Source organism: Vicugna pacos, chromosome 12 (assembly GCF_048564905.1).
Source record: "Vicugna pacos chromosome 12, VicPac4, whole genome shotgun sequence".
Lineage (NCBI taxonomy): Eukaryota > Metazoa > Chordata > Mammalia > Artiodactyla > Camelidae > Vicugna > Vicugna pacos.
In genome coordinates, this window is record NC_132998.1 from 40,276,646 (window position 1) to 40,302,651 (window position 26,006).

The 26,006-nt window shown below is 37.9% G+C and overlaps 1 protein-coding gene across 3 annotated transcripts in view; it reads left to right on the forward strand.

Annotated features, from left to right (window-relative positions):
- The window catches only part of KITLG (KIT ligand), an 81,751-nt gene that overhangs the window by 29,224 nt on the left and 26,521 nt on the right, over positions 1-26,006 (forward strand). For all 3 annotated transcript variants that reach the window (XM_006197882.4, XM_006197883.4, XM_031683285.2), the window contains exons 2-3: positions 4,904-5,017; positions 14,353-14,415. In XM_006197882.4, coding sequence (XP_006197944.1) covers positions 4,904-5,017; positions 14,353-14,415 — 177 coding nt within the window. The remainder of the gene's footprint in view (positions 1-4,903; positions 5,018-14,352; positions 14,416-26,006) is intronic.

The following is a 26,006-nucleotide window of genomic DNA, read 5'->3' on the forward strand; positions in this document are numbered from 1 at the left end:
TCTTAAACCCTCTTCTGACTGGCCTTTTCACACAACTGCTTCAATAAAGATGCTCTTGCTAATGTCACCAGGACCTCTGTGCTGCTCGATCCAGTGGTCAGTTCCCAGTCCTCAAACTACTTGACCTATTACAAGTATTTAATATACTTTGACCTTCTCTTTAAGGTACTTTTTTTTTTGACTTGACTTCCTCCTCCTCCCTTGGCTTCTCTCTCAGGCTCCTTTGTGTGTTCTGAGTCTTTTGCCAGACCTCTTAAGGTTAGAACACCACAGGAGCCAGTTCTTTGTTCTTTTTTTCTATCTACACTCCCTGCCTTGATGGTCTCATCCACTCTTTTGCTTGAAATTCCATTTCTGTATCAAAGGCTATCATATTTATATGTCCAGCTCAAACGTCCCTCCTAAATCCAAATTCCAAATATCCTGACCTAGTATCATCACTGGCATATCTCAAAGACATTTCAAACTTACCACATCCAAAACTTCTACTTTGCTCCCCAAACCTTCTCTACTCTCAGCCATCCCCTTATCAGTTGATGGCAACACCATCCTTCCAGTTGCTCAGCCCAGAATCCTTAGAGTCGTCCTGACCCTTTCTCTCAAATTGCACTCCCACTGTCAGGAAATCCTGTTGGCTTAGTCTTCAGGAGGCATCCAGAATCTTACCGCCTCTGGTCAGTGTACTGCTGCAACCTTTTGTTGCTTTGATTATAGCCATAGCCCTGAATTGGTCTCTCTGTTTCTACTTATTGTTACCCTACAGTCTGTTCTCACCACAGCAGTCAAAGTGATTTTTTTTTTAAGGGAAAGAACTTATATTTAGTGCAGTTCATAGGAAAATTGAGAGGGAGGTACAGTGATTTCCCCTATGCCCCCTGCCCTGACACATGCAATAGTTTACATTAGGTTAACTCTTGGTGTTGTACAATCTATGAGTTTAGACAAATGTATTTGTCATTATGGTATCATACAGAGTATTTTCACTGCTCTAAAAATCCTGTGTTCTGTCTTATTCATCCCTCCCCCTCCAGCCCCTGGCAACCTACTGAACTTTTTACTGTTTCCATAGTTTTGCCTTTTTAGAATGTCCTAGTAGTTGGAATCAAATAGTATATAACCTTTTCAGATTGGCTTCTTGACTTAGTAATATGCACTTGTTTCCTCTGTCTTTTCATGGCTTCATAGCTCATTTCTTTTTAGTGCTGAGCAGCATTCCATTGCCCAGCTAGCCCACAGTTTATTTATCCATTCACAGTCTGAAGGGCATCCTGGTTGCTTTCAAGTGTTGGCATTTTTAAATAAGCTGCTGTAAAATCAATGTGCAGGTTTTTGTGTGGATACATGTTTTCAACTCCTTGGGGTAGATACCAAGGAGCATGATTGCTAGATTATGTGGTGACAGTATGTTTAGTTTTTTAAGAAACTGTCAGACAGTCTTTAAAACTTTTTTAAAAAATATGTTCATATATCTCCTCTGCTCAAAATTCTGCAATGAATCTTGTTTCATTCACAGTAAAAATCAAATATCCAGATCATGGAGTACAAGACCCTACATGATTTGGCCCTCTATTCTCTTTTACATCATCATCTTCTGCTGTCCCCTGGTTTACTCTTGCTGTTCCTTAAGTGAAGCAGGTTCCTTAAATAGACCTTAGGGCCTTTGTACAATCTTCTCTCTCTGTCCACAATACTCTCCCACAGACATCTTCATGGATACTCCCTTAGCACCGTCTAATCTCTGATAAAATATTGCCTGCTCATGGAGGCCCCACCAAATAGCGCTCTGTTTAAAATTTTAGTCTATTTCCCCATACACTACAGTCTATGGGGAGAAAGAAAGGGGTTTGCAGCCAGTACTGTGGCCTTTTCTCTAGACTCAGGGGTGCCTAGGGATTCGACCCTCTCTGTCATCCTCCTTGCAACAAGAACTCAAACAACTTAGGCGTATACCTGCACTTCACCCAAGAGCATCCTGCCGAAGTCACTAGGTAGCAGAACAACCGCCAGCATGTATTTTATTGTCCAGATGGGTACCGGTGGGAGGTAGCTGTGATGGGGAGCAAAGGCAGCTCATGGCACCCCCGAAGGGGCTACTTGACTAGCAAGGTACAAGCCCAAGAAGAGGTCCTGCCCCCCCCACATCATGTGTCATTACCATGCACATCCCAAGGGTGCAGTGATACGTGGGCGTTTGGGACATCCTGGGAGTTGTGAGCTCTGCTCTGCTGGTGCTGTGCATGACTTTTTGTCACCTCTCCTGTATCCTTTCTTAAAGCCCAGTAATACCCTTGGAGCTGGGCGAAGCCTCGATGCCTCATGAGTGTGATTGTCAACTTGAACCCAAGACCATGCTGGGAGAGCAGAGCAGGCATGATAATCCCAATCCCCTCTGCCATGGTCTAATTTTTCTTTTCACAGCACACCTCTGGCATAGTCTTTAATTTGGTTACTTATTATATTTATTGATTGTGGTCTGCCTTCCCTTACTAAGTGAGCTTCATGAGGGTAAGGAGTTTTGCTTCTCTACTAATATATCCCAAGCATCTGGAACAATGGCATACATTAACATTAGGTGCTTAATAAATATGTGCTGAATGAATGAGTGAGTGAACAAATGTTTGTGTAGTGTTATTTCAATATCAGGCATAAGGCACGGTAAAGAGAAGTCAACAGAATTTCTGCCTTTATAAATTTTTTCTTCCAGTTTTATTGAGATAAAATTGGCATACTGCACTGTGTAAGTTTAAGGTGGACAACATGATTTGAATTACATATATCATACAGTGATTACCACATTAAGTTTAGTGAACTTTTTTTTTATCTTGGATAGATATAAAATTAAAGAAATAGAAAAAAAATTTCCTTATAATGAGGACTCTTAGGATTTACTCTCTTAACAACTTTCTCATATACAATACAGCAGGGTTAATTATATTACCACATAGTACATTACGTCTCTAGTACTTATTTATCAGGTAATTGGAAGTTTGTACCTTTTGACCACTTTCATCCAACTCCCCCTCCTCCATACCCATGCCTTTATATTTCTTAGAGCCTACAATATGAATATGGTTACTAGTGAGATTAGCCATTTACAGAGATTCTTAGGATTCCCCAACCACATCATGAAAGAGAGTCTTAGAGAAATACATTTCAAGAGTGAGGATTAGTTCTTAGCAATGCCAATATAAAAGAAAGCTTGACTTTAATCAATTGTATTTATATACAAAAAGGGAGATTAAGTTATTAGAGAAAATTTTATGTGCTGGGATTGTCCAAAAAGAATTCCCCAAACAGAAATTATTTACACAACTTAGTTTTCATTTCCGTCCAAGGGAGATGGTGCTGTGAAGAGTTTGACCCCATTGTGCTAATAGTGGCCTTAACAAAGTTAAGCAGGATTACAGCTAAAATACATAGATCACAATGGTAAAACAATGAAAGGGTTTGTATTTTATTTACAAGCCATGATTACCTATGTAGGTAACCTTGTAGTCTTAGAAATTTTAATAAATGATAATTGTCACTTGGTCTAGTGTGACATCTAGTTAGCTTGTGAATATTGATTGAAAATAGTAATCCAGTTCCTTTCAATACATGGCTGACTACATAAAGAGGAATGATTTCTAGCCATGTGCAGATAAGCTTTCGTGTAATTGTAAGATGCCACAGGCAAATGTTAACTCATAAAAGAACTCTCACATTTCAAAGTATCTTTACAGCTCCATCCATGCCTTTGCTCATGCTGTTTATTTTTCCTAGAATGCCACCCCTTCCTTGTCAACTCTTGTACATTCTTCCTTTGTCCTCCAAAATCCAGCCAGAGTCACTGCATTTTCTCTCTGGCTTTTCTTGGCACTGTCTTTCTGCCATGGGTTCTCCACCTTAAGGTTAATTGATTAATTGCTTCTTCCTCTGTCGTTCCCGAAGTATTTACCATGGGGTGTGGGTGTTCATTTATTTACCTACTTCTGAGATTCAGGCGTGTCTTATCACCTTTGTTTCTCTAGTGCCTGGCTCAGTCCTAGTCTCATAATATGAGCTCAGTAAATAAGTATTGAATTTGAAGCATTTGACTCTTTTTACCTTGGTCATGGATTCATGCAGCAATTATTTATTAGGAGCTTTTTTAGATGCAAAGTGTTGTGAAAATAACTGAAAAAAAATCAGATGCCCAAATTTTAAAAAAACCTAAAATATAATGTAATAAGAAAAATTAAGTCATGCATGAAAGTAACTAATATACAGTTGAAAGTTATTTTCAAAGAGGTAGAGGTGTGTGTGAGAGAGATTCATGCTAGGGTTCAAGAATGTTTTCCTATTGACTAAGGAAATACTTTTTCCTTATCAAATGGCTAAAAAGCAGTGATTCAAAACAGTGATTCTTTTGATGCCTCACAAATTAGGTTAAATTCTGATCAAGATGTAAAAATCTTTCTCTCCTCACTTTAACTTGTAGTACTGTTAGAGACTATTATATTAGAGCATTGCTCTGGGTTCTGCTGCTACTTGCCGAACAGTCTACATTTAAAGTAGACAAAGTTTCTCTTGGTGCCTTAAGGGATGAATTTTATGCATTCCCTAGTTTTTAGAAAACACCTTAAGTGATAAATCCTTTACACGTTGCTACAAGTTCATTCCTAATTGCCATTAGGGAATTGCCTGTAGAAAGCTTTTGATAAACGTTAACAATGTCACTGAAATAAAAAAAACTAAGCCATATTTTAACAGAATTTTTTTAATGTGGTCAACATAGTTTGAATGCTCAGCATCTAACTGTATTTAAGCCAGTAACATATATATATATAGTAGATTACCTTTTCCACATTAAGAAAGACGATGTTAATAGTTCGAGTGAGTATAGATTTTCACTGATGATCACCCACGTTTCTTCTGTTTTCAGACTTGGATTATCACTTGCATTTATCTTCAACTGCTCCTATTTAATCCTCTCGTCAAAACTCAAGGGATCTGCAGGAACCGTGTAACTGATGATGTGAAAGACGTTACAAAATTGGTAAGTAAGGAATGCTTTTACTTGCTGTGATTCTTTTTTCTTGTGCTTTTTGAAAAGAGATTTCCTTTTTTCTTGCCCTAAATCAGTCTTTTTCTAAGACAAGGAGAGAAGTCACTGAATTTTTCTAAAGGGCTTATGGAAAGCAGGTAGGGAGACATTTAGGGTCATGGAACATCTTGGTAGAACTGGCCCACTGCACACCACCGAAGTGATTTTGTTTCTTTGCTGGTCTTTTCATCTCCTTCATAAGCAGTGAAGGACACTGGCAGGCTCTTCGTCTGCTGATGTCCCAGCACTAGCTTGTTCCTCATTATCTCCCTAGTGGCCTCCTCAGCGTGTTTTATTTCCCCTCCACATACCTCCCTGCTCTTCTCTAACAAGCCTAACCAAAGGGGATCGGAGACGGCCATTCTCCCCTATCCAACAGCTTGAAGACTCTGTCACATGTGGGTGGGTGTTTGCTCCCTCACTGAACATAGTAGGAATCATCTGTTGCCCGAGGTTGACCAGACTCATCTCCCACCTCCATCACTGGAACTCGGCCAAAGCCATTCCACGCCGGTGCTGCTTGGTCCCTGCCAGCTTCGTGCCATGCTTCTAAGATGTAGAAGGCAGAGAGGGAGCACTTCATACAGCTTCTGAAATGCATTCTTCCCAACTCTCACAGTCTAGAGGTGATTTTACATGCTCACTTGAGCTACAGTGTGGAGTTTCAGGATGAACAAAGTTTGAGAAGCATTTCTGTAAGTTCCTGGTTCAAAAGAGCCAAGTGGTATGCAGTTATTTGAATATTATCTTAAAGAACAGAGGTAATGTGAGAATAGGAAAGAAATGAGGGTTGTACTACGTAGAAAAGAAAGAAAAGTGTATTTGAGAAATTTACCTTCCCTCCCTTGATACACATTTCCTGGATTGTATGTTTTATTTGAAATTCATAGCTGAACTTCAAAACAGAAGTTCAGTGCTACCATCTCTTGCTAGCTTAGCCCCAGTGCAGACTTAAGAACACAAACACACATGCACAATTTATTCAGATTCCTTAGAAAGAAACCCACAAGGGCCAAGTATTCTCTGGTGCAGCATCTGAAGATGTATCAACATGTTTTATTTGAGGAGCTGGTGACTAAAGCAATGCAACATTTACCTACTATATGAACAGCTAGATATTGAGTATAGGGACAGGAGTCCAGGGGAAGTATTTGGGAAGTTTTTTTTTAAACATAGATCACATCCTTTTCCTCAGGTTGCTTGACAAGTTTTTGACCCAAGAAATATATTAAAAAGAAAATATGTTTATTTTCACAAGCTTGCATCGGTAGAAGGCTCTCATTAGATGTTTGTTCAATGAATGAGGTAATGACATCCACCACTCTAGTGAGTGGACATCATGATCACCTGCAGCCCTTGTTAAACTCACAGGTGTCTGAGCCCCACTGACGCACTAAGTCTGCAGAAGGGCTCTAGGCATCTACATTTTAAAGATATTTCTGAAAGGAGGTTTATGAACTATTGCTCTGGGTGGTCTATTCTGTCATAGTCTAGAGACCAAAGTGCCTTGACCCTAATTTAATCTCCATTTTTATTATGACTGGTTTTATCTGTGTTGTATAGATTTATATTAATGTTCGATTAATACAGGTCTCCAAGATAATGCTTAAAGTAAGTCACAACTGGGAAATGACAGCTCTCGTGAGGTTGCTGGTATAACTGCAGAGCTGAGAATGAGCAGGGGAGGTCTGCAGCAGTCCTAGAGATCAGACTTCAAATATGTGGGCAAGAATCACGGTTGAAAGATGATGGTGTGTCTGACCACAGACTGAGCATATCCAAGATTAAAATGGCATTTAAGAAAAATTACTTGGAATCATTATTTTTTGCTAAGTGTTTGAGGAATGCTATTTAATGAGCACCACTTCCTGTGAAATGTCAAACCGGTATTTTCAAGTGGCATAAGTAGAAGCACCTTCCAAGATTTTCCATTCTTGTTTTTAGCCATCTGCTTATTTTCTGCCTGTTACCTATCAGTTGATACAATGAAAAAATCGCAAGAAGCATTGAGAAAGAAGTGCCTGGAAAGAGATGCTTACTAACACTAAACTATAATTCCTTCCCGCAAGGGCAAGTGTAAAACCATTTAACTGAAAAAAAAAGTCTTTTTTTCCCTCCCTTCCAGCAACTGACTTTGGGGAGAAATTTTCAATTTCAAGAGTTGATCTAAATGAAATGAGTGTGTTTACTTTGGATTATTGAAAAAAAAATCAAGTTAATAAAAAAAAAAGGACTCAGATCACTTCAGATTGAATAAAGACCTACTTAAAGCACAGCCTGTATTTCATGAAGTTGGAAATTGAAAGATATAAAATAATCCCTGGTCTCAGAATGTTTATAACCTAGTTTCAAAGATAAGCCATCTCTATGAATATATAAATGTAGATCATTAATGCCACAACAACAACTCATAAATGGATGCCGTTTAAAAGATTTTATGGCATAACATAGGACCCAACTTGTGCTAATATTCTGGTTAAGAGAATGGGGTTTAGAATCTGGCAGACCTGCTCTTTGACCTTGGATAAGTAATGACCTTGGATAAGTTCCTACTTTCCCAATTTTGTGGTATAGATTAAATAAGAGAATGTGTATATAAATATTTTACCAGAGTTAGTGTCTCTATGCCACTGTTTCCTCATCTTTATAATAGATCATTAGTACAGCTGACCTTTGAACAACATGAGGGTGAGGGGAGCCCATCTTTCGGCAGTGGGAACTCTAACAACTTATACTTGTTCCTCTATAGAAGAGGTTCCCCCATAGCCGTGGTTCTGCATCCGCAGATTCACCAATCTATGCATCGATCAGGGATCGATCGTGTAGTACTGCAGTGTTTACTATCGACAAAAAATCCGGGTATTATTGGACCCACGCAGTTCGAACCTGTGTTGTTCAAGGGTCAGCTGTACATAACCTCATAGGGTGACTGTAAAGGTTAAATAAGTTACTAGAACAGTGCAGGAGCATAGGAAGCGCTTGCTGGATATCAGTAGTGGTAGCAGCCGTGTTTGTGGGGTCATAGGTACTGGAGCTGGAAAGGGATTTAGAGACAATCTAGACAAACCATTTCATAAGTAGGAAAACTGAGACCCAAGACCAGTGAAGCCCAGCTCCTGGTCCCAAGACCAGTGCTGTGTCTTCTAGGACAGTGGTTTTCAAACAGGCTTTAGGAGTCCACTCAAGCTGCTCTGCTTGTATTTATGTATCTGGCTTTCTAGATAAGACTTAACTTGAAAAAAGAATTGAGCTTATGAAACAATGTTTGAGAGCCGCTGCTTTAGAACAGTGTTCGTAAGATATCATTTGAGAGCCATCCAGTCACAGTCTCTTAGAGTACTTACAAACACAGCTGTCAGGGCCCCACCTCAGAATTACTGAAGCACAACTCGTGGAGATGGGATGCAGGAACCTTAATGTTTCTGACCAGTATCCCAGGGGATAGTTATTTGCATACAAGTGTCAGGATGGCTCAGGCCATAATAGTTATAATATTGGCATTTTCCATGTTTGAAAAGAAGTTGTGTTCCCACCCTCAGCCTAAAAACTCATTAATTTCACTAACTCAAACAGCAGCATGACTGACTTTTGACTTTTATGGATATAGATAATCACAGCCTCTCTCTAAAGAACAGTGGGACAAAAAAGCATCTTGAATCTTAAAGTAGGCCACACGCACTGGAGCGTTTGAACACCAGCTCTGCTATTACCCAGCTGTGTGACCTTGGAGAAATAAATCCCTGAACCTTCCTGGGACTCAGCTTCTGGTTTTGAAAATGAGGAACGAGACCATGATCAATGGTTCTTAATCTAGGTTTCATAAACTTCAGACCCTTGCAAATGGAACTCCAAATTGTGCTGATGTGGGCTTCTAAGAAGAGCATATATAACTTTCATCCGCTTCCCAGAGACGTCTGTGGCCCCTCTAAAAGAACTACTATATTCAATACTGTGTAATAACCTATAATGGAAAAGAATCTGAAAATAATATATAAAACTGAATATTAATAACAATATGTAAAACTGAATCAGTTTGCTGTACCTCTGAAACATTGTAAATCAACTAGATTTCAATAAAAAAAAGAAAAAAGATAAGAACCACCAAGTTAGATAACTTTGGAGGCCCTTCTTAGGTCTGAAATTCTTTTGTTCTATAATATTTCTTCAGCTTGTACCTTTTGGAATAATTCAGTTAAGCCTGAATTAACAAGGTTATATTGAACAAGAGGAATTTGCTTGCTTTGCAAGTATAACCTTGGTGCATGTTGTTTGGGGAAAAGAAAGTGAGTGGAGAGCACCTTTTTGCCTTGTGCTCATAGTAATTTCTTCAGCTGAAATCATTCCTTTGCCAGTTGTGCCAGTTCTGCCTTTGCATTAGGTAGCAGCTTGCACCGTGCCCACAAACCTTAAGTTTGTTTGCTTGGGGTGAGTCTCATGTCACAGAAGCACATGATTTATGACTTTACTGTCATTTTTTTTTCTTTTTTTTAATTTCTTCTCGGACACTTTGTCCTACCCCTACAGTCCCCATGGTTTTCATTTGAAATCCTTCTGGCATGTTTACTCACCATAATAGTTCATCTATTTACAGAACATTTTGCTTTGTTTCTTAAAAATGCTGCGAGGCTTGTTTTAAATGGCAAACTCAGACCTACCTAAAGAAAGGGTCAAGTATCTGGGAAGAGGAGAAATCAAACTTTAAAACCTTGTATCTGTGGGATAGTTTGTCCCACAGCTTTTAAGGATTGTAATGTTAATATAAGGAGGAATCCAAATGTTGACATAGTTCAAATTAGTTTTTCCTTTTGTTCTTCCTGCCGCTCCCTTCATTTGTGATGCTTTTCCTTCATTTGGGGGAATTTTAATTAAATGCGACCTTGTTGCTTTTTAAAAACCTTTTAATCTTTTAAGTATCTATTGAGTAATTATTTGTCTTCCTCAAAATGCTTAAGGCAGGTTGCTGTTCCAGTCCCATCTAGTAAAGGTGAAATTACTCTGTCTTTTCAAGGTCAGTCTACAAATCACTAGCATAGAATCAAAATTCAAGCATTCATGATTTTCCTGGTCTTGTGGTAGGTACTTATTTTAAGTAGATTATACTAATATATGACTCAGAATTTAACATAATAGGAGATTATAAAAATATCCTTAGATAACAGATTTCACACTTTGAATGGACAGTTTTGAATAATTATGATTCTTATTCTTTTTCAAATACAGTGTTCTTTGGATAGAATTATACCACTGCATTAAAATGGAGGATTGAAGTCTCTTGAGTCTTGCCATTTCTAGATGTATTATAAGCTTTTATAAGCATATCTTTTCTTTAAAAGCAGAAGTCTCACATAGTTTTGTTTGACCCTTGAAGAACAATGGTTTGATAGCTGGATAGTTTTTAAAGTTTATTGGTTCACAGTATTTATGCATTTTAATTTCTGCTCCATGTCAGTAGAATTTTTTTCTCTATTTAAAGCTAAATTTAGGACTTTCAGTATTCAAAGAAAGGACAGAAGTGTATTAGAAATAATCATTGTAAAATCTAACAAGTAGATGGCTGCATTACCAAGCATGTTAATCTTATCAGAAAGAAAAAAAAATGTTATTCCTTTATAAGGTAAACCACTTAGGTAAAATATCTCTTGCACCTTGACGTTTAAAAACAGTCATTATTGTGTGCGTATCCAGACACTATGCTAAGCTCTTTGTATGAATTCTCTTCTCAGTCATCACAACCCTAGGAGGTAATTATTTTTATCCCCATTTTATTGATTAGGAAACTGAAGCCTGGTGATGGTCAGTAACCTGACAATCCTCACCTGGAAACAGGCAGCTGAATAGAGGTTTGAACACATAAGTACCCATCTCTGGAGCACAAGATTAGGGAGCAGTCATATCTTAAAAGCTCAATTAGTACTACTTATTTGGCATCATCAACAGAAGGTGTGTCCATGAAATAGCCAAAAATGTTTTTCTCTCTTCTGTTTGAAAGGGTCAAGGGTCATCTAACTTTATGTAGATGTAACGAAGAAGTATTCTTCATTAAGAAAAGGTGACCCAGAAAAGTCTTGTAAGTTGTCATGTTAATTTTTTATAAATCACTAATTGAGTTGTTATTTAAAAAGCAAAATAAACAAAACAAAACTACAGGCAATTGACCTGGTTAGATTTTTAATCAAGAGATGGCTTATAAGGAGAAATAAAAAAGCAGAAAGCTTTGGCCTATGTTATATCTGAAGACTGAACAACAACTGGGATATTTAAATACAAACGTACAGGGTTGTTGTTTTTTTTTCCTCTACAGCAGAGATTCTTAAACTTCTCTGGGTCTGATGAGACTCTGGAAACTGGACTCTTTCTCCAGAAAGGTTCACATATGTGTAACATTTTATGTAGTGTCAAGAGAATCATGAGTTACTCCTACTGCATTTTGATTCTTACCTAGAACTTGGGAGAAACAGTTCAGACAATGAGTGTCTCACCATAGATATCCAGGAAGCCACTGATTTCATGCAACTTAGAGACCTCAATGACATTTGAATCAAGAGATCCAAAGATTTTAGATCAGTGATCTAGAGAGGGAGTTACCTGTTCTGACTTTGAGTTCTTTTTCTCCGAGTCCAAATACCTGCAGGGTATGGTATGTAGCCAGTGCCTGTTTGGCTCACAAACTTTTTCTTGGCCGAGTTTCCAGCATTTCCACATTCTGTTCTCTTACGCATTTTCCCCCCGCTAGTATCACTGAGTATGGTCAATCCTTAAGACACACCAAAGCGAAAAAGAGAGAGAGAGACAGAGCAAATGGCCCACCTAGTAGTAGAGTGAGCCCATCACCTGTTTTTGTAGTTTCATGCATTTTATAATCTGGCATGGTTTTTACAACCCCATACTCCAAACCACAGGGCTCACTGGATCAATCTGACCTTTGGTAAATTTTGCATCAGCTAGGTTCTATGTCGTTTTTTCTATTCTGAACTTATTTTACTAGAGCAGATTAGTTTTCAAAATCTGTAGCCTTGGTTACCTATCCATTTAACCCTACCAACAGGATGCTTCCCTGGAATCTAAACCATGTCTCTGCTTTTTCAGCTTTTAGCCTCTGTATTCACATTTAATGCATGTTCAGTACTTTGCTAGTGGTCTTCTAAACTGCTCTTGGTCTCTTTCCTTGTTCCAATCCATTCTTCCCAAGTAACCTTCCTAAATTTCGTGCCATGTTCCCTTCCAGCTTACACACATTCAATGTAGCACCACTGCTGACACAGGACAGTGACATCAGACCAAATTTTTAATGGTGATCTACTTCCCCCTCTTCATCTTGTGGAAGAGGATAGAAGTTCCACAGGGGAGGTGACATGTCTGAAGTGGAAGTGACTGGCTCTGGGGTTCTGGTGGTGGAAATGGTCCTGCTGAACTTCACTGCCTCCCACTTGCCCTCCTTAGCCCAACATTCAGATCTCTCTCTCTTTTGCTTTCTTTCTTTCTTTTTTTGTTTTGTTTTGTTTAATGGAGGTACTGGGGACTGAACCCAGGACCTCGTGCATGCTAAGCATGTGCTCTACCACTGAGCTATACCCCCCTACTCAGGTCCCTCTCTAATGTGGCTTTCCTGGCATATTTCTTACCTCTAGAACCTGAGTGATCTGTCCTGGGTCTCCCATTTCTTCCTCTTTGCATCTGACCCCTCTGATATCTTGACTGTCCCACTCCCTTGCAGTTGATAATAGTAAACACTTGTACCCATTCCCACACCACGCTCAAGCACTAAGTATTTTAAACAAGATACTTCATCACTAGTCTAATTAAATCCACTAGCTCAATTCTGTGATTCTCATTTTACACGTGTGGAAATTGAGGTTAAAGAAGATTAAGGAACCTGCCCAAGATCTGTGAGTTAGCACGTGGCAGGGCCTGGCTCCAACCTGAGCAATGCGTCTCCCCAGAACTTGGGCAGTGAGCCCTACATCAATGAACTGCCTCAAAGGAACATCTTATCTTCCTAGTTCCAGACTCAAGGAATCCTCTACTCTCTCAAACTTTCCAGTGATCAGTAGACACAAGAGAAGCTGAACTTATCAAAAGGTTGTCTGTGCTTTTTGAACGCTATTCAACATACTATAAATGCTTAGAAAGTAATAAAATAATTCATGGAGTGGCCATAAAAATCTACAACTTCCTAATTTCTCTTCCAAATGTAACTGGAAAGGAACCAGTGCAAGCCAAGAATGTACTAATGAGGAGACTGCTCTGTAGATAACTGTGCTGAGACCAGCACACAGAGCCAGGATTTGTATCCTTACCTCCACCAGGTACTCCTGATGCCTGTGATGACCCTGACATGCCAGTTAACCTCTCTGAGCCACCATGGTTTTTTTTTTTGTTTTGTTTTATTTCTGTAAAGTAGGCTTAATAATACAGATCTCTAAGGTCGTGGCAGAGACTGCATATGAAAACTTGTTAAAATTGTATTTTTCAAAAATAATATTACTTCTCAGTTCTATCAAAAATTGAAAATCAGTAAATCAGTTTAATGCAGAAATTATTATTATACACCACCCTAAATGATAAGGTGTGGCAATTTGAGTGTGTTGGTCAGAGAACTTCTTGTAAGGTTTCTTTGACTTCTTTGAACCAATCTTTATATATAATTTACTAATAAAGCAGGATTGGCCAGCCTATCTCTTACATTTTCTCCGCTCTTTTGATATATACTCAGATCCTAAGTTTTCTGAATACTGATTCGGTTGATTCTGTATTTATTTTTTTGATAATGTTAATTGTGCTTACAGAGGGGCGAGATTATCAAGCAGCTTGTGTTCAGAACACCTGCCACTTCTTGCCATGCTTCTCCATCTGGAATGGCTTTTACATTTACATGGTGACGTTGCCACATCACTTGGAGGACCACTGACAGGACAAATACATTGTGTTACTGATTCTTTGGGGGAACAAGTAGAAAGATAGTCCTGGAAGGGAATTCCAAGACCACAGATGGAAATTGAAATTCATATTGTGTTTCCAAAACTCAGAAGATTATACTTAGCCACCCATAACTGAATTTGGAGTCCAAAAGATTTATATTATCACTTACTTTATTTTTGAAGAGTGCCTTTGATTGCAAAGGGAAATGAAGAATGAAAAATCACTATGTATGTAAATATTGAAATTCAGTGGTAACTTAAAAACATAACAGGTTTGTATGTGTTTTTCTCAAACCGCTAAATACAGTATGATTAACTGATATGTATGGATTTTCTCACAGATATCTTACTTTCTTTTTTTCTCCGTAGGTGGCAAATCTTCCAAAGGACTATAAAATAACCCTCAAATATGTCCCCGGGATGGACGTTTTGGTATGTAACTGCATTTCTGAGTTTCCTTTTGGTAGCTGACAAAAGAGATAGGGTCATTCATATTGAAATAGGAAATTACCTACCGTTTAGCAATTTGCTAATTGTCAGAATTTAAAGAAGGTATCTTTGGAATTTGACTTGCATACTTGTTTCCTCAGTCAACTGCTAAGCTCTAGTTTGGATGAGCATTTTAGCATATGTGTCTTATACCTGTAATTCCGAAGTAAATTAGATAACCTTCCTTAGAGCTGGCCACAGATTTCTTTTTCCTTTAGCCTCCCTCTCCCACAAAAGGTTTGAGTGTAAAATTATGTAAATTCTTTTCATACCTGAAAGGCCCTATATAAGTCTCTTTCTTACTTAATTTGAGAACACAAAATGTTTTATCTCTGAATTTATTTGCAGTGTGATTGATTCTTAGAACCTTACAACAAAAATGTGGCTATGATTATAAGTACTCCTTTATTACTGAAATCAAGAAATTTTAATTATTTTTCTCACTACATAATATTCATACATGAAGAAATATTTCAAGGATAGGGAATAATGTAATGCCTGTGTACCCATCACGTAGCTTGTCAGATGTTACCATTGTGCAATATTTGCTTCAAATGTATTTTTTAATAATGAAACATTATACATATAATTAAAGCCCCTTTCCTATCTCCATTAATGCCCACTCTGTCTCTTAGGGACAACTTGTCTCTGAGGAACAAGTATTCAGAGCTGGAATTTTTCATTCTGATGCATGGTTTCAGGGCTTGACATTGAGGATGCATCCCCTTGTAGTTGTGTTACGTGCAGCAGTGCACAGTAGCTGCCCTTATACTTTTATTGCAAACTATACATCCATACACAAAGTACATATATTTTTTCATTTTTTCATAGTTTCTGTTAATGCCATTACACTGCATCTGTCACTTTGCAACTTGCTTATATTTTGCAACATACCTTTGACATTAATGTGTTCCATGTTGATTCATTTTAACTACCGTGTCGTGTTCCATTGAGTTAATTAAAATCGATTTGGGTTACTCTGCTCTGCAAGTTGACATCTTGCCATAACTTATCAAATACTTATTATGCATTCACTTCCTGCAAGTCATCTTAGACTCTGAATCCTTTCTGTGGACTAGTTCATCAAAAGTATTATCAGTTTAAGTGTGTTAAGCACATCATTAAGCTTGTGCTTAAAAAGTCTTTGAAAGACTATAAGGTTGTCATTTCAAGAGAATGTCAAAGGCATATTTCTTTTCACTACTTCATGTGAAAATGCTTACTTTCCTATCTAAAGATCCTTAGAATTCCTTAGAACATGTACCTTCATGTTGGACCAGTTATCCCCTTTGTTGACCTAGCAAGTCGAGGTCAGTGTCTGTTCTGTTGAATTAGGGCGAGTTCTCTGAAAATAGGAATGTAACATTATAGCAGCCTGAAAGTTCATTAACCTAATCATTTGCTCACTCAGTCAGCAAGTGTTTGTTTAGGAAAAACTATGGAGCCAGCACTTTATGAGACACTTGGAGACAAATATGCATCAATTAGCCTTATATTCAAAATCTTTAATAATAATGAGGGGGGGAATTCTCTGGCCTTTTTATACTACTTTTCTGTTTTCAAAGTGATTTCACACATTTATCTCCTTGGATGATTAGAAAAATCCCATGAGGAAGGCAGGTTGTGATTTACAGATGACACCCTGAGGTTTACAACCCAGAAATATTTGGCCTAAGGTTAAACAACTAGAAAGTGACAGAATCTTAAAAGAAACCCTAGGTCATCTGACTCTTAACCCTGGGTTATGGAATGTGGGTATCTAAATAATTACAATAGCCAGGGAAAGTGTTCTAAAGGAAGCATCTAAGTGATAAAGACTCACCCTGCTCCTGACTACAGAAGCACTTAGGCCTGGGATTGCCAAACTCCAAGAAATAACGAAGCTCTTTGAAAACAATATGTTGAATTGAAAATGGCGAAATAGATGGTTTTGTGCTGGTATAATCATAGATTGTGCTAAATCATAGATGTCAGTATCGGCTGGTGATAACGAGAGCGAAATGTGTAAAAATAGAGCTGATTCGTTGCCACTTTTTTTTTTTCTCGTTTCTGTAATTGAGAAAAGTCCACTATTATTTGGACTTGGCACACAGTCCTGGCACAACTGGAGAAACTCTGTTCTTGGCCATCGCAATTGGCAAGGAAAACAAGCCCGTGCAGAGGCCTTGGGGTAGAAACAGGGGGTCTTACGCTTTGTTTTACCTTCATTTTAAAATGTTAGTTTCTGCCAAGACCAGAGGAGTTTCCCAGTGGAGAGGCCCCTGGTTATTTGTCAGTGGTCAGAGTCCCAGCTGCCTTATCTTTTGTCTCTAAACAATAGTGGGAGGAGTGGGAGCCCGGATGGGTACCCGAAAGATCCTCTGGGGCCAAAGCAATAAAATTCTGTCAGAGACACTGGGCAAAAAGAAGAAAGCTCTAGAATAGAATACACTTTATTTTCTGCTTTTGTTTAAAAACTCAGCTAAATACTCCTGAAAGAGGAGGTTAACCTTTTCTAAGGCCCTGTTTAGAGAACTGCCCAGCAGATAGCAGGGTGTGATCCACCGGTTGACATTTAAATCCAACAATAATTACCAATTTTATTTTAAACTCTTTGAAACTGTAATATGGTCAAAGTGTTAGGATGTCTTTTAAGTTCCTAACCTAAAAATCCCAAACCTTTCTGATCCTTTCCACTTACTGGTAATGTTATTGTAGAAAGAACAAAAATTGTGCCACACATCTGCAGTCATGCTGACATCCATAAAATGATAAAAACTATAAGTTGCTTGTGGTATTTGTGTAATAAATTCATTTGTTTTTAATTAAACTATTTATCAGTTTTCTTCTAACTTTGTATTTGGAAATAATTTCACATTTACAGAAAAGTTGTAAGAATCTTCACAGAACACCCACATATCTTTTAATACAGATTCATCTATTTTTCACATTTTGTCTCATTTACTTTACTAAATGTTTGTTTTCTGTGTGTACATGTGTTATTTTTCTAAACCTGTTGAGTAAGTTGTATACAAACCCCTAAATACTTCAGTATGTTTCCTAAGGAAAGGATTTTCTCTTACACAACCACAGTATGGTTGTCAGCTTCAGTAAATTTAGCAATAACTAAAATACTTCAGTCTGTTGGCTGCATTTCAATCTTATCCATTTCTTTTTGCATTTTTTTCCTCTAGTAGAAGGTCTAATCTAGGATCATGATTTGCATTTTGATATCATGTGTGATAGGCAGAATAATGGTTCTCCAAAGACGTCATGTGCTATGAATGTATTACCTCACATAGCAAGAGAGACTTTGCAGATGTAACAAAGTTAAAGATTTTGAGATGGGGAGTATTTCCTAGGGTATCCAGGTGGGCCCAATCTAATCACATGAATCCTTATCAGAGGGAGGCAGGAGTGTCTGAACCAGAGAGAGTGACTTGAAGATGCTCATTACACTGCTGCTTTAAAAATGGAGGATGGGGCCATAAGCCAAGGAATGCAGGAGACTTTGAGAAACAGGGAAAGGTGACGAAAAGGGATTCTCCTGTAGAGCTTCTAGAAGAAACACAGCCCCTGTGAACACCTTGATTTGAGCCTAGGAAGACCTATTTTGGACTTCTGACCTCAAGCATTATAAAATAATAAATTTGTGCTGTTTTAAGCCCACCAAATTCTTGGAAAACAATGTCTTTTTGGTATAAGAGTTTCTCAGCCTTTCTTTGTCTTTATGACAATTGAAATTTTTGAGTGATGCAGCTCTCCCCTTTAAATAAAATGTTTCTCTTTGAAACGACTAATTTTTTTTTAATGATTACACTTGGATTAAACATTCCAAGCCACGATGTCCATGTAGTGATGATACGTCCGCAGGTTATCACCCCCAGAGGCACACAGTGTCCATCGTCTCCTCATAGTGCTCTTTGTTTTGATCACCTGGCTCAGATGTCCCACGATTTCTGTGTATTTACTCATTAGCAACTAAGACACAATCTTTGGGGAGATACATTTAAGACCAGGTACAGTTCTTTATCAAAGTTTCTCTGGTAGATTTAGCATCTATTGATTCTTATTCTTACCTGAACCAGTCTTTACTGGCACGTCAGTTTTTAAGTTATTTTTTTAAAGGCAAGGTTAAAGTCCTTGGCAATACATGGTTTTGCTCTAACAATATGCCTCCTAGCCCCCTGCGCTCTGCAGCCATCTCCCTCCTGTTGCATGATCCCCCTGTCTCCACTGCTCCCACGCTCTTTTGCTTGGTCTGCTGCCTCTGGGTTCTTCTTATCTTGCTTGTATTCCAGGATCGATTACTTGAGGTTTTAACTCTTCTTGAGAAGACAGAGTGGAACAACCATCACAACAAAAATACACGTGTTCATTTTACCCCTTCACTTCATATCCTTTGAATGGTGGTTCTTAGGAAAAGGAGCTCTCTAAGCAAACAAGGTCTCCAAGACTCGTGATCTGGCACCTTTCCAAATTCTTTTTCAGTCCCTCAGCCTCACAAGCTCCCTGCTGCCACTGCTTCTTTTGTGTGTGTATTTCTCTGTCCCTCGAATGCCGACTGATCCTTTTGTTGAGGTCACTCCTGACTTTCATTTTCAATTTTGCTTCTTTAAGGAGGCTTTCCTTCCCTCTCATTCTCAAGGAACAAGATCATCCACATTAGAAACTTTTTATAGCCCTCCTCAAAGTAGCATTTTTTTCATCGATTTGTGGAATTATTTCATTAATAAGCTTCCAGTTATCTGTAAACTTCCTGAGGACAGGAACTGTATACTTTTGCTCCTCTATCCTCCATGTCCAATGGATGAAAGGCACTTAATAAATTACCTGCTGAAAGAAAGTGAAGAAGGAAGGAGGAAAGTTCCCCAACATGTCATCATTTCCCTGAGGCACACACTGGAATAGAATCCACAAGACTGTGATGATGACCTGAAACATCACATTATATCTGCACCTCAGTGTTATACTGTTATCTTTTAGATGTGTGTGCATTTTGTAACAACTCCTATTGTATTATGCAATTCAGAGGAATCATGATTTCCTTGAGCCTTCTGTTACACTGCCTTCATTGAGTCATTCCCGTATTCAAGACCTTTTGTATTGTTCCCAGTGATTGAAGGCTGAAAGCCAGCTTCCTGAATCTGATGTTCATGACCTTATGTAATCTTACCCCACCCTAACCACCTCATCTTAATACCGATTATTCCCCAACACGAACTCGCCACCCCAGCTTGGTATGTCCCTGCCTCCTAGAATCACCTTGCTTATTCTTAATTCCAAGGCCACTTAGTACCCCTTCCCTTTGCCAGGGGTGCTCTTCTCCCATCCACTCATGCAAATTCTACCCACAGAATTATGTAATCTCTTGGGGCTGAAAGCATCTTAGTGGTCATCTCCTCCAAGGTCAGTTTAAGATCTCTCTTTCTCATAAGACTGTTTCATACTGGTCTAGACCATGCTATCTTCCCTGTATCATTTGGCCAGTAAGGATAGCCATCACCCTGTTCTGTGCTTCTGCTCGGTACGAGGCGGGGACACAGTAGTCAGCAACACTGACATGGTATTTGCTCTGTGGACCTTACCTTTTAGTTTACTGTCTCTGAATTTCTATGGAATTTGTCCGGAAACTAATCATTTTGGGTTCTTCATCATATATCGCTTACATCACTGTTTAAAATTGTATGTGTTATGGATTTGTCTCAAAATATTGTTGTAAGAAATTAAGATACAAAAATCCTGAGATACAGTGTACATACAATAATTGTCCTATGTCATCATGATTATTTCATTGTTATGTTTTCTCTTTTTAATTGTATTTTACTTATCTAAATATTAGAGATCAGATCTTTCCTCCGTTGTATTTCCTTACCATTCAAGCAGGTAGTAGCTACTTAAAGACGTCTTTCCAGTAAACATTTAACTGTTGGCAAAAAAATGTCTGATTTACAAATCTTGAAGGAGCTCATCCTGTTTATTTAGATTCCTTTGGTTCTTACTAGAAGTAATGAACTCAACCTTTACTACCCACCCCCCGCAAAGTCCCGTCCTTATAAGGATACTGAAAAATAGCATTCCAGTTAAGGGCAGGGATGCAGCCAGACCTCATGAAGTGACTGGAGCCAGGATTGGGAAGCCACCAGGTTCTCCTTTCCGCATTTCTGAATTTCTGCATCTCTACTTCATTCTGTTTCACCTGGGCACAGCTTTTCTCTGTTCCAGTCACCTGGTGGAACATAACGGTCCCAGAGCTCCCGTATTTGCATATTACAGATTTGTCCCTGCTCAGAGACTGGCTGAGGTCCTATCACTACTGCCAGTTTGGGGAGGGACATTATGATAGACCCGTCTGGCTCAGGGGTCACCACTGTCCAATCAACTGTGGCCACAGGGCAAGTTTTCTATTGGTATGTATAGATCCTGAGAGTCCACCCCTATGATTTGAAGCGCTTCCTATGGAGACAGATGAAGTTTGTCAAATATATGTCTCTATATGGTATCTCATATAATAATGTGTTTATTTCAAAGGAATAAGTGTACAATGTTAGGTAAATGAATAAAATATAACATTAAATATTATTTGAAAGTGGCTCTTTGGGTACGTAAAGTCCAGGGCCCATCTTAATAAATTGATTATATTAAGATACTTTGACAACATCTAGACCACTACTATCTGACAGAAATGTAATAGAAGCCACATATGGAATGTTAAATTGTCCAGTAGCTACATTAAAAAAAATTTTTTAAAGAATAGGAGAAATAGAGTATAATAAAAATTTTTATTTAGTCCCATATATCCAAAATATTATCATTTTACCTTATGATCAGTATAAAATTATTCATGGGGTAATTTTCAAATTTTTAATATTATTCAGAATCCACTGTTTATTTCACCCCTACACCACATTCCAGTTCAGACCCTAAATTTTCATCAGAAATATTTACTCCATATTTAGACTTTCAAAAAGTTTACAATTGAAAATGCAGATTCACACACCTAAGCATTTCTAAACATACTTAAGTTTTCCAGTCACCAAATCAAGTATTGATTTTTTTTTTAACTTTAAATAGGTTAAAGTTAAGCAAAATCAGTATTTTAGTTCCTCAGTCACATGAGCCACATTTTGAGTGACAGCCAGTGGTGGCTAGTGGCCCCTATATTGTCTAGCACAGATAAGACATACCCCTTTATTTTACAGACAGAGAAACCAAAGCAGTGAATAGATTAAGTGACTTGCCTAAAACCACGAAGTGTGTTCACCAAGTTAGAACAAAGACATAGCCTCTCCTTTGACATTGCTGCCCCCACCTTCCCATGCTGATCCTGCCTCACTGTGCTATTTTCTGTCTGGCTCAGAGGCCATTTATAGACCTGCCCTGGGAAACAACACATATTTATAGTGTTTGGGCTGATTACTATCTTAATCAGATTGAGGTTTCTACATCACTTTAATTCAAACAAGAAAATGCAAAGTTAGATGTCCAAAGTGAACACTGCAGACCCAAATCAATTGTTTAGAGAGGGGACTAGAATAAATCATGACTAAATCCAGCACGTTCAAAAGGGAGTTAAGATTTTGGGAGACCCTACAGTAGTAATGTGGGCACAAAACGTTTTGCAGAGAGCTTTTGTAGGAATATTTTCAATCTGCTTGCCCATGGAAAGTTTGAGAGGGCCAGGGAGCAGCAGCTTTTGAGCCTTCAGAGTAAAAAGCAAGAGGGTAAAGAGAGTCCACTAATAGAGACTGGCATTTGCTGTTTGGTTGTGACGGTCACTGGGAGAAATTTACTTTCTGTGGTATGGCTCTGGATTCAATGAAATTAGACCAAAAGAGCCATTTTCATTCCAAAGAAATCCTTAATTGACCTAAGGACCAGTGTGCCTGGTCCAGATGTGGGGCCACATGAGTCACGGTGAACCCAGCAGCAAAATGTCCTGCAGCTGTATGAGCCTTGACAACATTCACGGGTAAGAGAACTTAGGCAAGTGCCTGGGAGTCTTGGTTTCTAATATTTCTGTTTTAAATTTGTTGTGTAACCTTGGCAAACACATCACTGCTCCAGGCCTTGGTTTTCTCATTTATGAAATTGGCGGGGCTGGACCCGATGGTCTTCAGTATTTCTTCCACATCTAAACCATTGTGATTCTCAATGGCAAGGCTCTAGACTCTTTTGGCAGCCCAGCCAGGAGGTAAATGCTGGAAGCACAGGAGGAAAGAAAGGAATCCTTTGTGCCTTGGCCATTCATACTTCTCATTCTGGCAAGACTGAGGTTTGACACACATTAAAAAAAACAAAACAAAAACAATCAAACTGGGCAGTAATGCTGGTAATTAGACTAGTTGGATTAGAACATGGGGTGAATACTCCTTTGTGAATATTCCTCAGAAGTCTGATAGTTTTTGAACCAGGGCTTTGCTCCCTCAGAATCCCTAATGGATATTTTGCCCCAACTCATCTGTCGAGAACTCCCTCACAGCGTGGATACCTACAGTAGGCCCACTAAGGAAGCAGACAGGTGTCTCTCTAGGAATAGCTACCAAATGGAAAAGTAGTGCCAAGTACATCCATGAAAAAATGTTAGAGTATGTTTTATCCACTTTCAGCTTCTAATTCCAAAAAGCTTCTGGTGACTGCTCTTGGAGATTCTCTTCTTCTAAGACTGATACAGGGTAATATGTCAAATGCTCTCAACTAATAAACCAGAACAGTTTCTTGAAATTAGACCAAGTTTTCATTGTTGGTCTTCAGAAGCCATCATCTTTCTAGTTATGTTTAGACTGCTTTTAATTATGGTAGCTTTTATATCTTTTATTTGTTTAGTTAAATCATTAATTTGGTGCTCATGGTAATTTAAAATTCCTTAGAATTCATAGGTTTTTAACCAAATCTTCTATGATAGTGCCATGCTAGCAGGCCAAGGACATTGATTCTGTATCACTGATTTAGTAAGCATTCTGTAATGACACATGTTCTCTCTCTCTCTATATATATATGTATATATATAGTATATGAATAGAAATATGTAGTATTCTTATATAGTATGTGAGTAGAAAGCATTTGTTGTTCCAGTAGTCCTAAACAGAACTGCTATAATTAACCCAGAAAATATAAGATAGAGGCTACCAAGAGAAAAGGTAAGAAATTGTGAGAGTGGAGTTAAGGAAAATCCAGACAAGTTTTCCCTTTCAAAGCAAGGACTATATTTCTTTTCGTATGTATATGGGTGAATAAAACATTAAATTACATGTACTTCAGGAATTTGACAGGTACTCTTTACATCACCTCTTTGACATCCTGTGTGGCTTTATCAACTGTCCTAATCCTTCACATTCTTCTAGTGAAATAGAGAACATTATTTATATCTTACATTCTTCTAATGTATGTTGTGAGTTAACATTTATATAAAAGTTATTTGTTTAAAATGGTCTCTGAAAGATAAAAGAGTGACTATAATGCCTGTTATTAAGGTAAAAGATAAAATTACAATTTGTGAACTTCACAACTTCTAATTATCCATTTTCTAATCAGAATCTTGGAAGAGCTGAAAACGAAAAAGACCTCCTATCGTCTCACAGATGAAATATTTAGTTCACTGTGTTTTGTTCTCTCTGCAAATCATTGACTATTTAATTAAAAAGAAAATGTGAAATTGCTTGATGTTCTAGTCAAAACTGGTTTCCTTTATTGCAGGCAGACAAGTTAGAACTGGCTGATATTTAATACTGTTTACCTCAACTTTATCTTTGATAAATCTAATAATCTTAAAAAGCTAAAAGATAGCTGTTTAAACAAATTAATGGAAAGAAAGAACTTTGAATTGATTGTATAATCTCTTCCAAGAAAATTGTAGCAAGAATGAATAATGAATAAAAGATAGTTATAAGACTTTCAGGAAAAAACTTTCAGCAGTGTAGTCTGGAAGTTTATAGCAAATATCAATGAATTTTTCATAACTTTATAAGGGCAGATATTGGGCTGGGATTAGATTGTGGGATTTCTATGATTTAACTGCAGGAATTACAGGTTGAGGGTTGAAAATATTACTGGAAAAGTTGATTGTTTGGACTGTTGATTAGGTATGTGAAAACAAGGGTGGGTGGCCAAGGAGGGGTGCAGTCATAGCTAAATAAGAACTTGTATACAGAATATAAACACAGCGTTCAGCTGAAAACAGAGATAAACAGAAGTGGCAGTAAGCAACCAGAGTTCCCAGTTTAAATATAAGCAACATATAAACAATCTTTTCTACTTTAAACACACACACACAGAGGAACCTGTTCATTTATGGCAAAGACCACAGAAACAAAAGGAGTAACAGGGGAATTTGATTTTGGTTCCTACACATCAGAAGATCCGAGAGGACAAGCAAGCTTATTCACAAAGTAGAGCAAGGACAGAGTTTGAAAAGATTAATACATGGGATCTGTTTGCCATGAAAAAATCTGCACAACTTCAATGGAATAAACTAATTGGTAAAGGCTGTTCTACCACATAATAACTATTAAGAGAGTATTTACAGAATGTGCTGTTTCCCATATCCTAGGAATCTGCCCTTTGCTGATAGGGCTGTCTGTCTGTCTGAAGGGAATTCTGAAGGGAATTATCATGGCCTAAATGGAGGGAAACTTGGAGAGCAATTCAGCCCCAAAAGAAAGACTGACAGCTTGTAAAGGACTTGTTAATGATGCAAATATGAACTTGCATGTGCTTGAGATAAGCGTTGATTTAACAGAACAAAGAGTTTATTCCGATTATATTTTGGAAACACAGAGTCTTTGAGATCTTGGTTGATGAGTTGAATGAAATGGCCTAATTGAACTGATTCCCCTTTGGAGGTTTGTTTATTTTACTTGTCTGAAGCCAGAGCCAACACTCCCTAAAAGTTCTGAGTGACATTTAATGCTTCCAGAAAATTCAGCTTACCTATCTGTAGAGAAACGAGTTTCCTTTTTGGCTGAAATCATAATTATGAAAACTGTTCTGTTAAATGAATATAAAATGCCCCTCTTGTATAATTTAGAATGCATAAGTTACCTTACCTTCCCCCAAAGAGAGAGAGATTCTGTTGGTAAGTAGAGAAATAAAGTTTAGTGGTTTGACTTGTTCTGCATGGTATCAGTTACTTTATCTGATTATATTTCTATTACAATAGGATTTATAGTAAACTATTTAGGATCTTAATAAGCCCAAGACCATTTTAGCTGTCCCTGAAAATTATTCTTCTCACTGTAACATTTTAACAGAGTTAAAAAAATAAATCAGAACCTCCACTTAAAAGATCTTTATAAAAGAAAAGATAATGTTATAGTGTATCAAATATGTGAATATGTGACCAATTATTATATTTTAAGTAGTGTCACATTAATTTTTTAAAAAATTAAAATTCATTCTAAATTCTATTCATTATACTAAGAAGCTTTTCCTAATAATCTAAACCTTTAATTTTGGGGGGGGGTGGTAATTTGATTGATTGATTTAATAAAGGTACTAGGGATTGAACCCAGGACCCCTGTATGCTAAGCATGCACTCTGCAACTGAGCTGTATCTA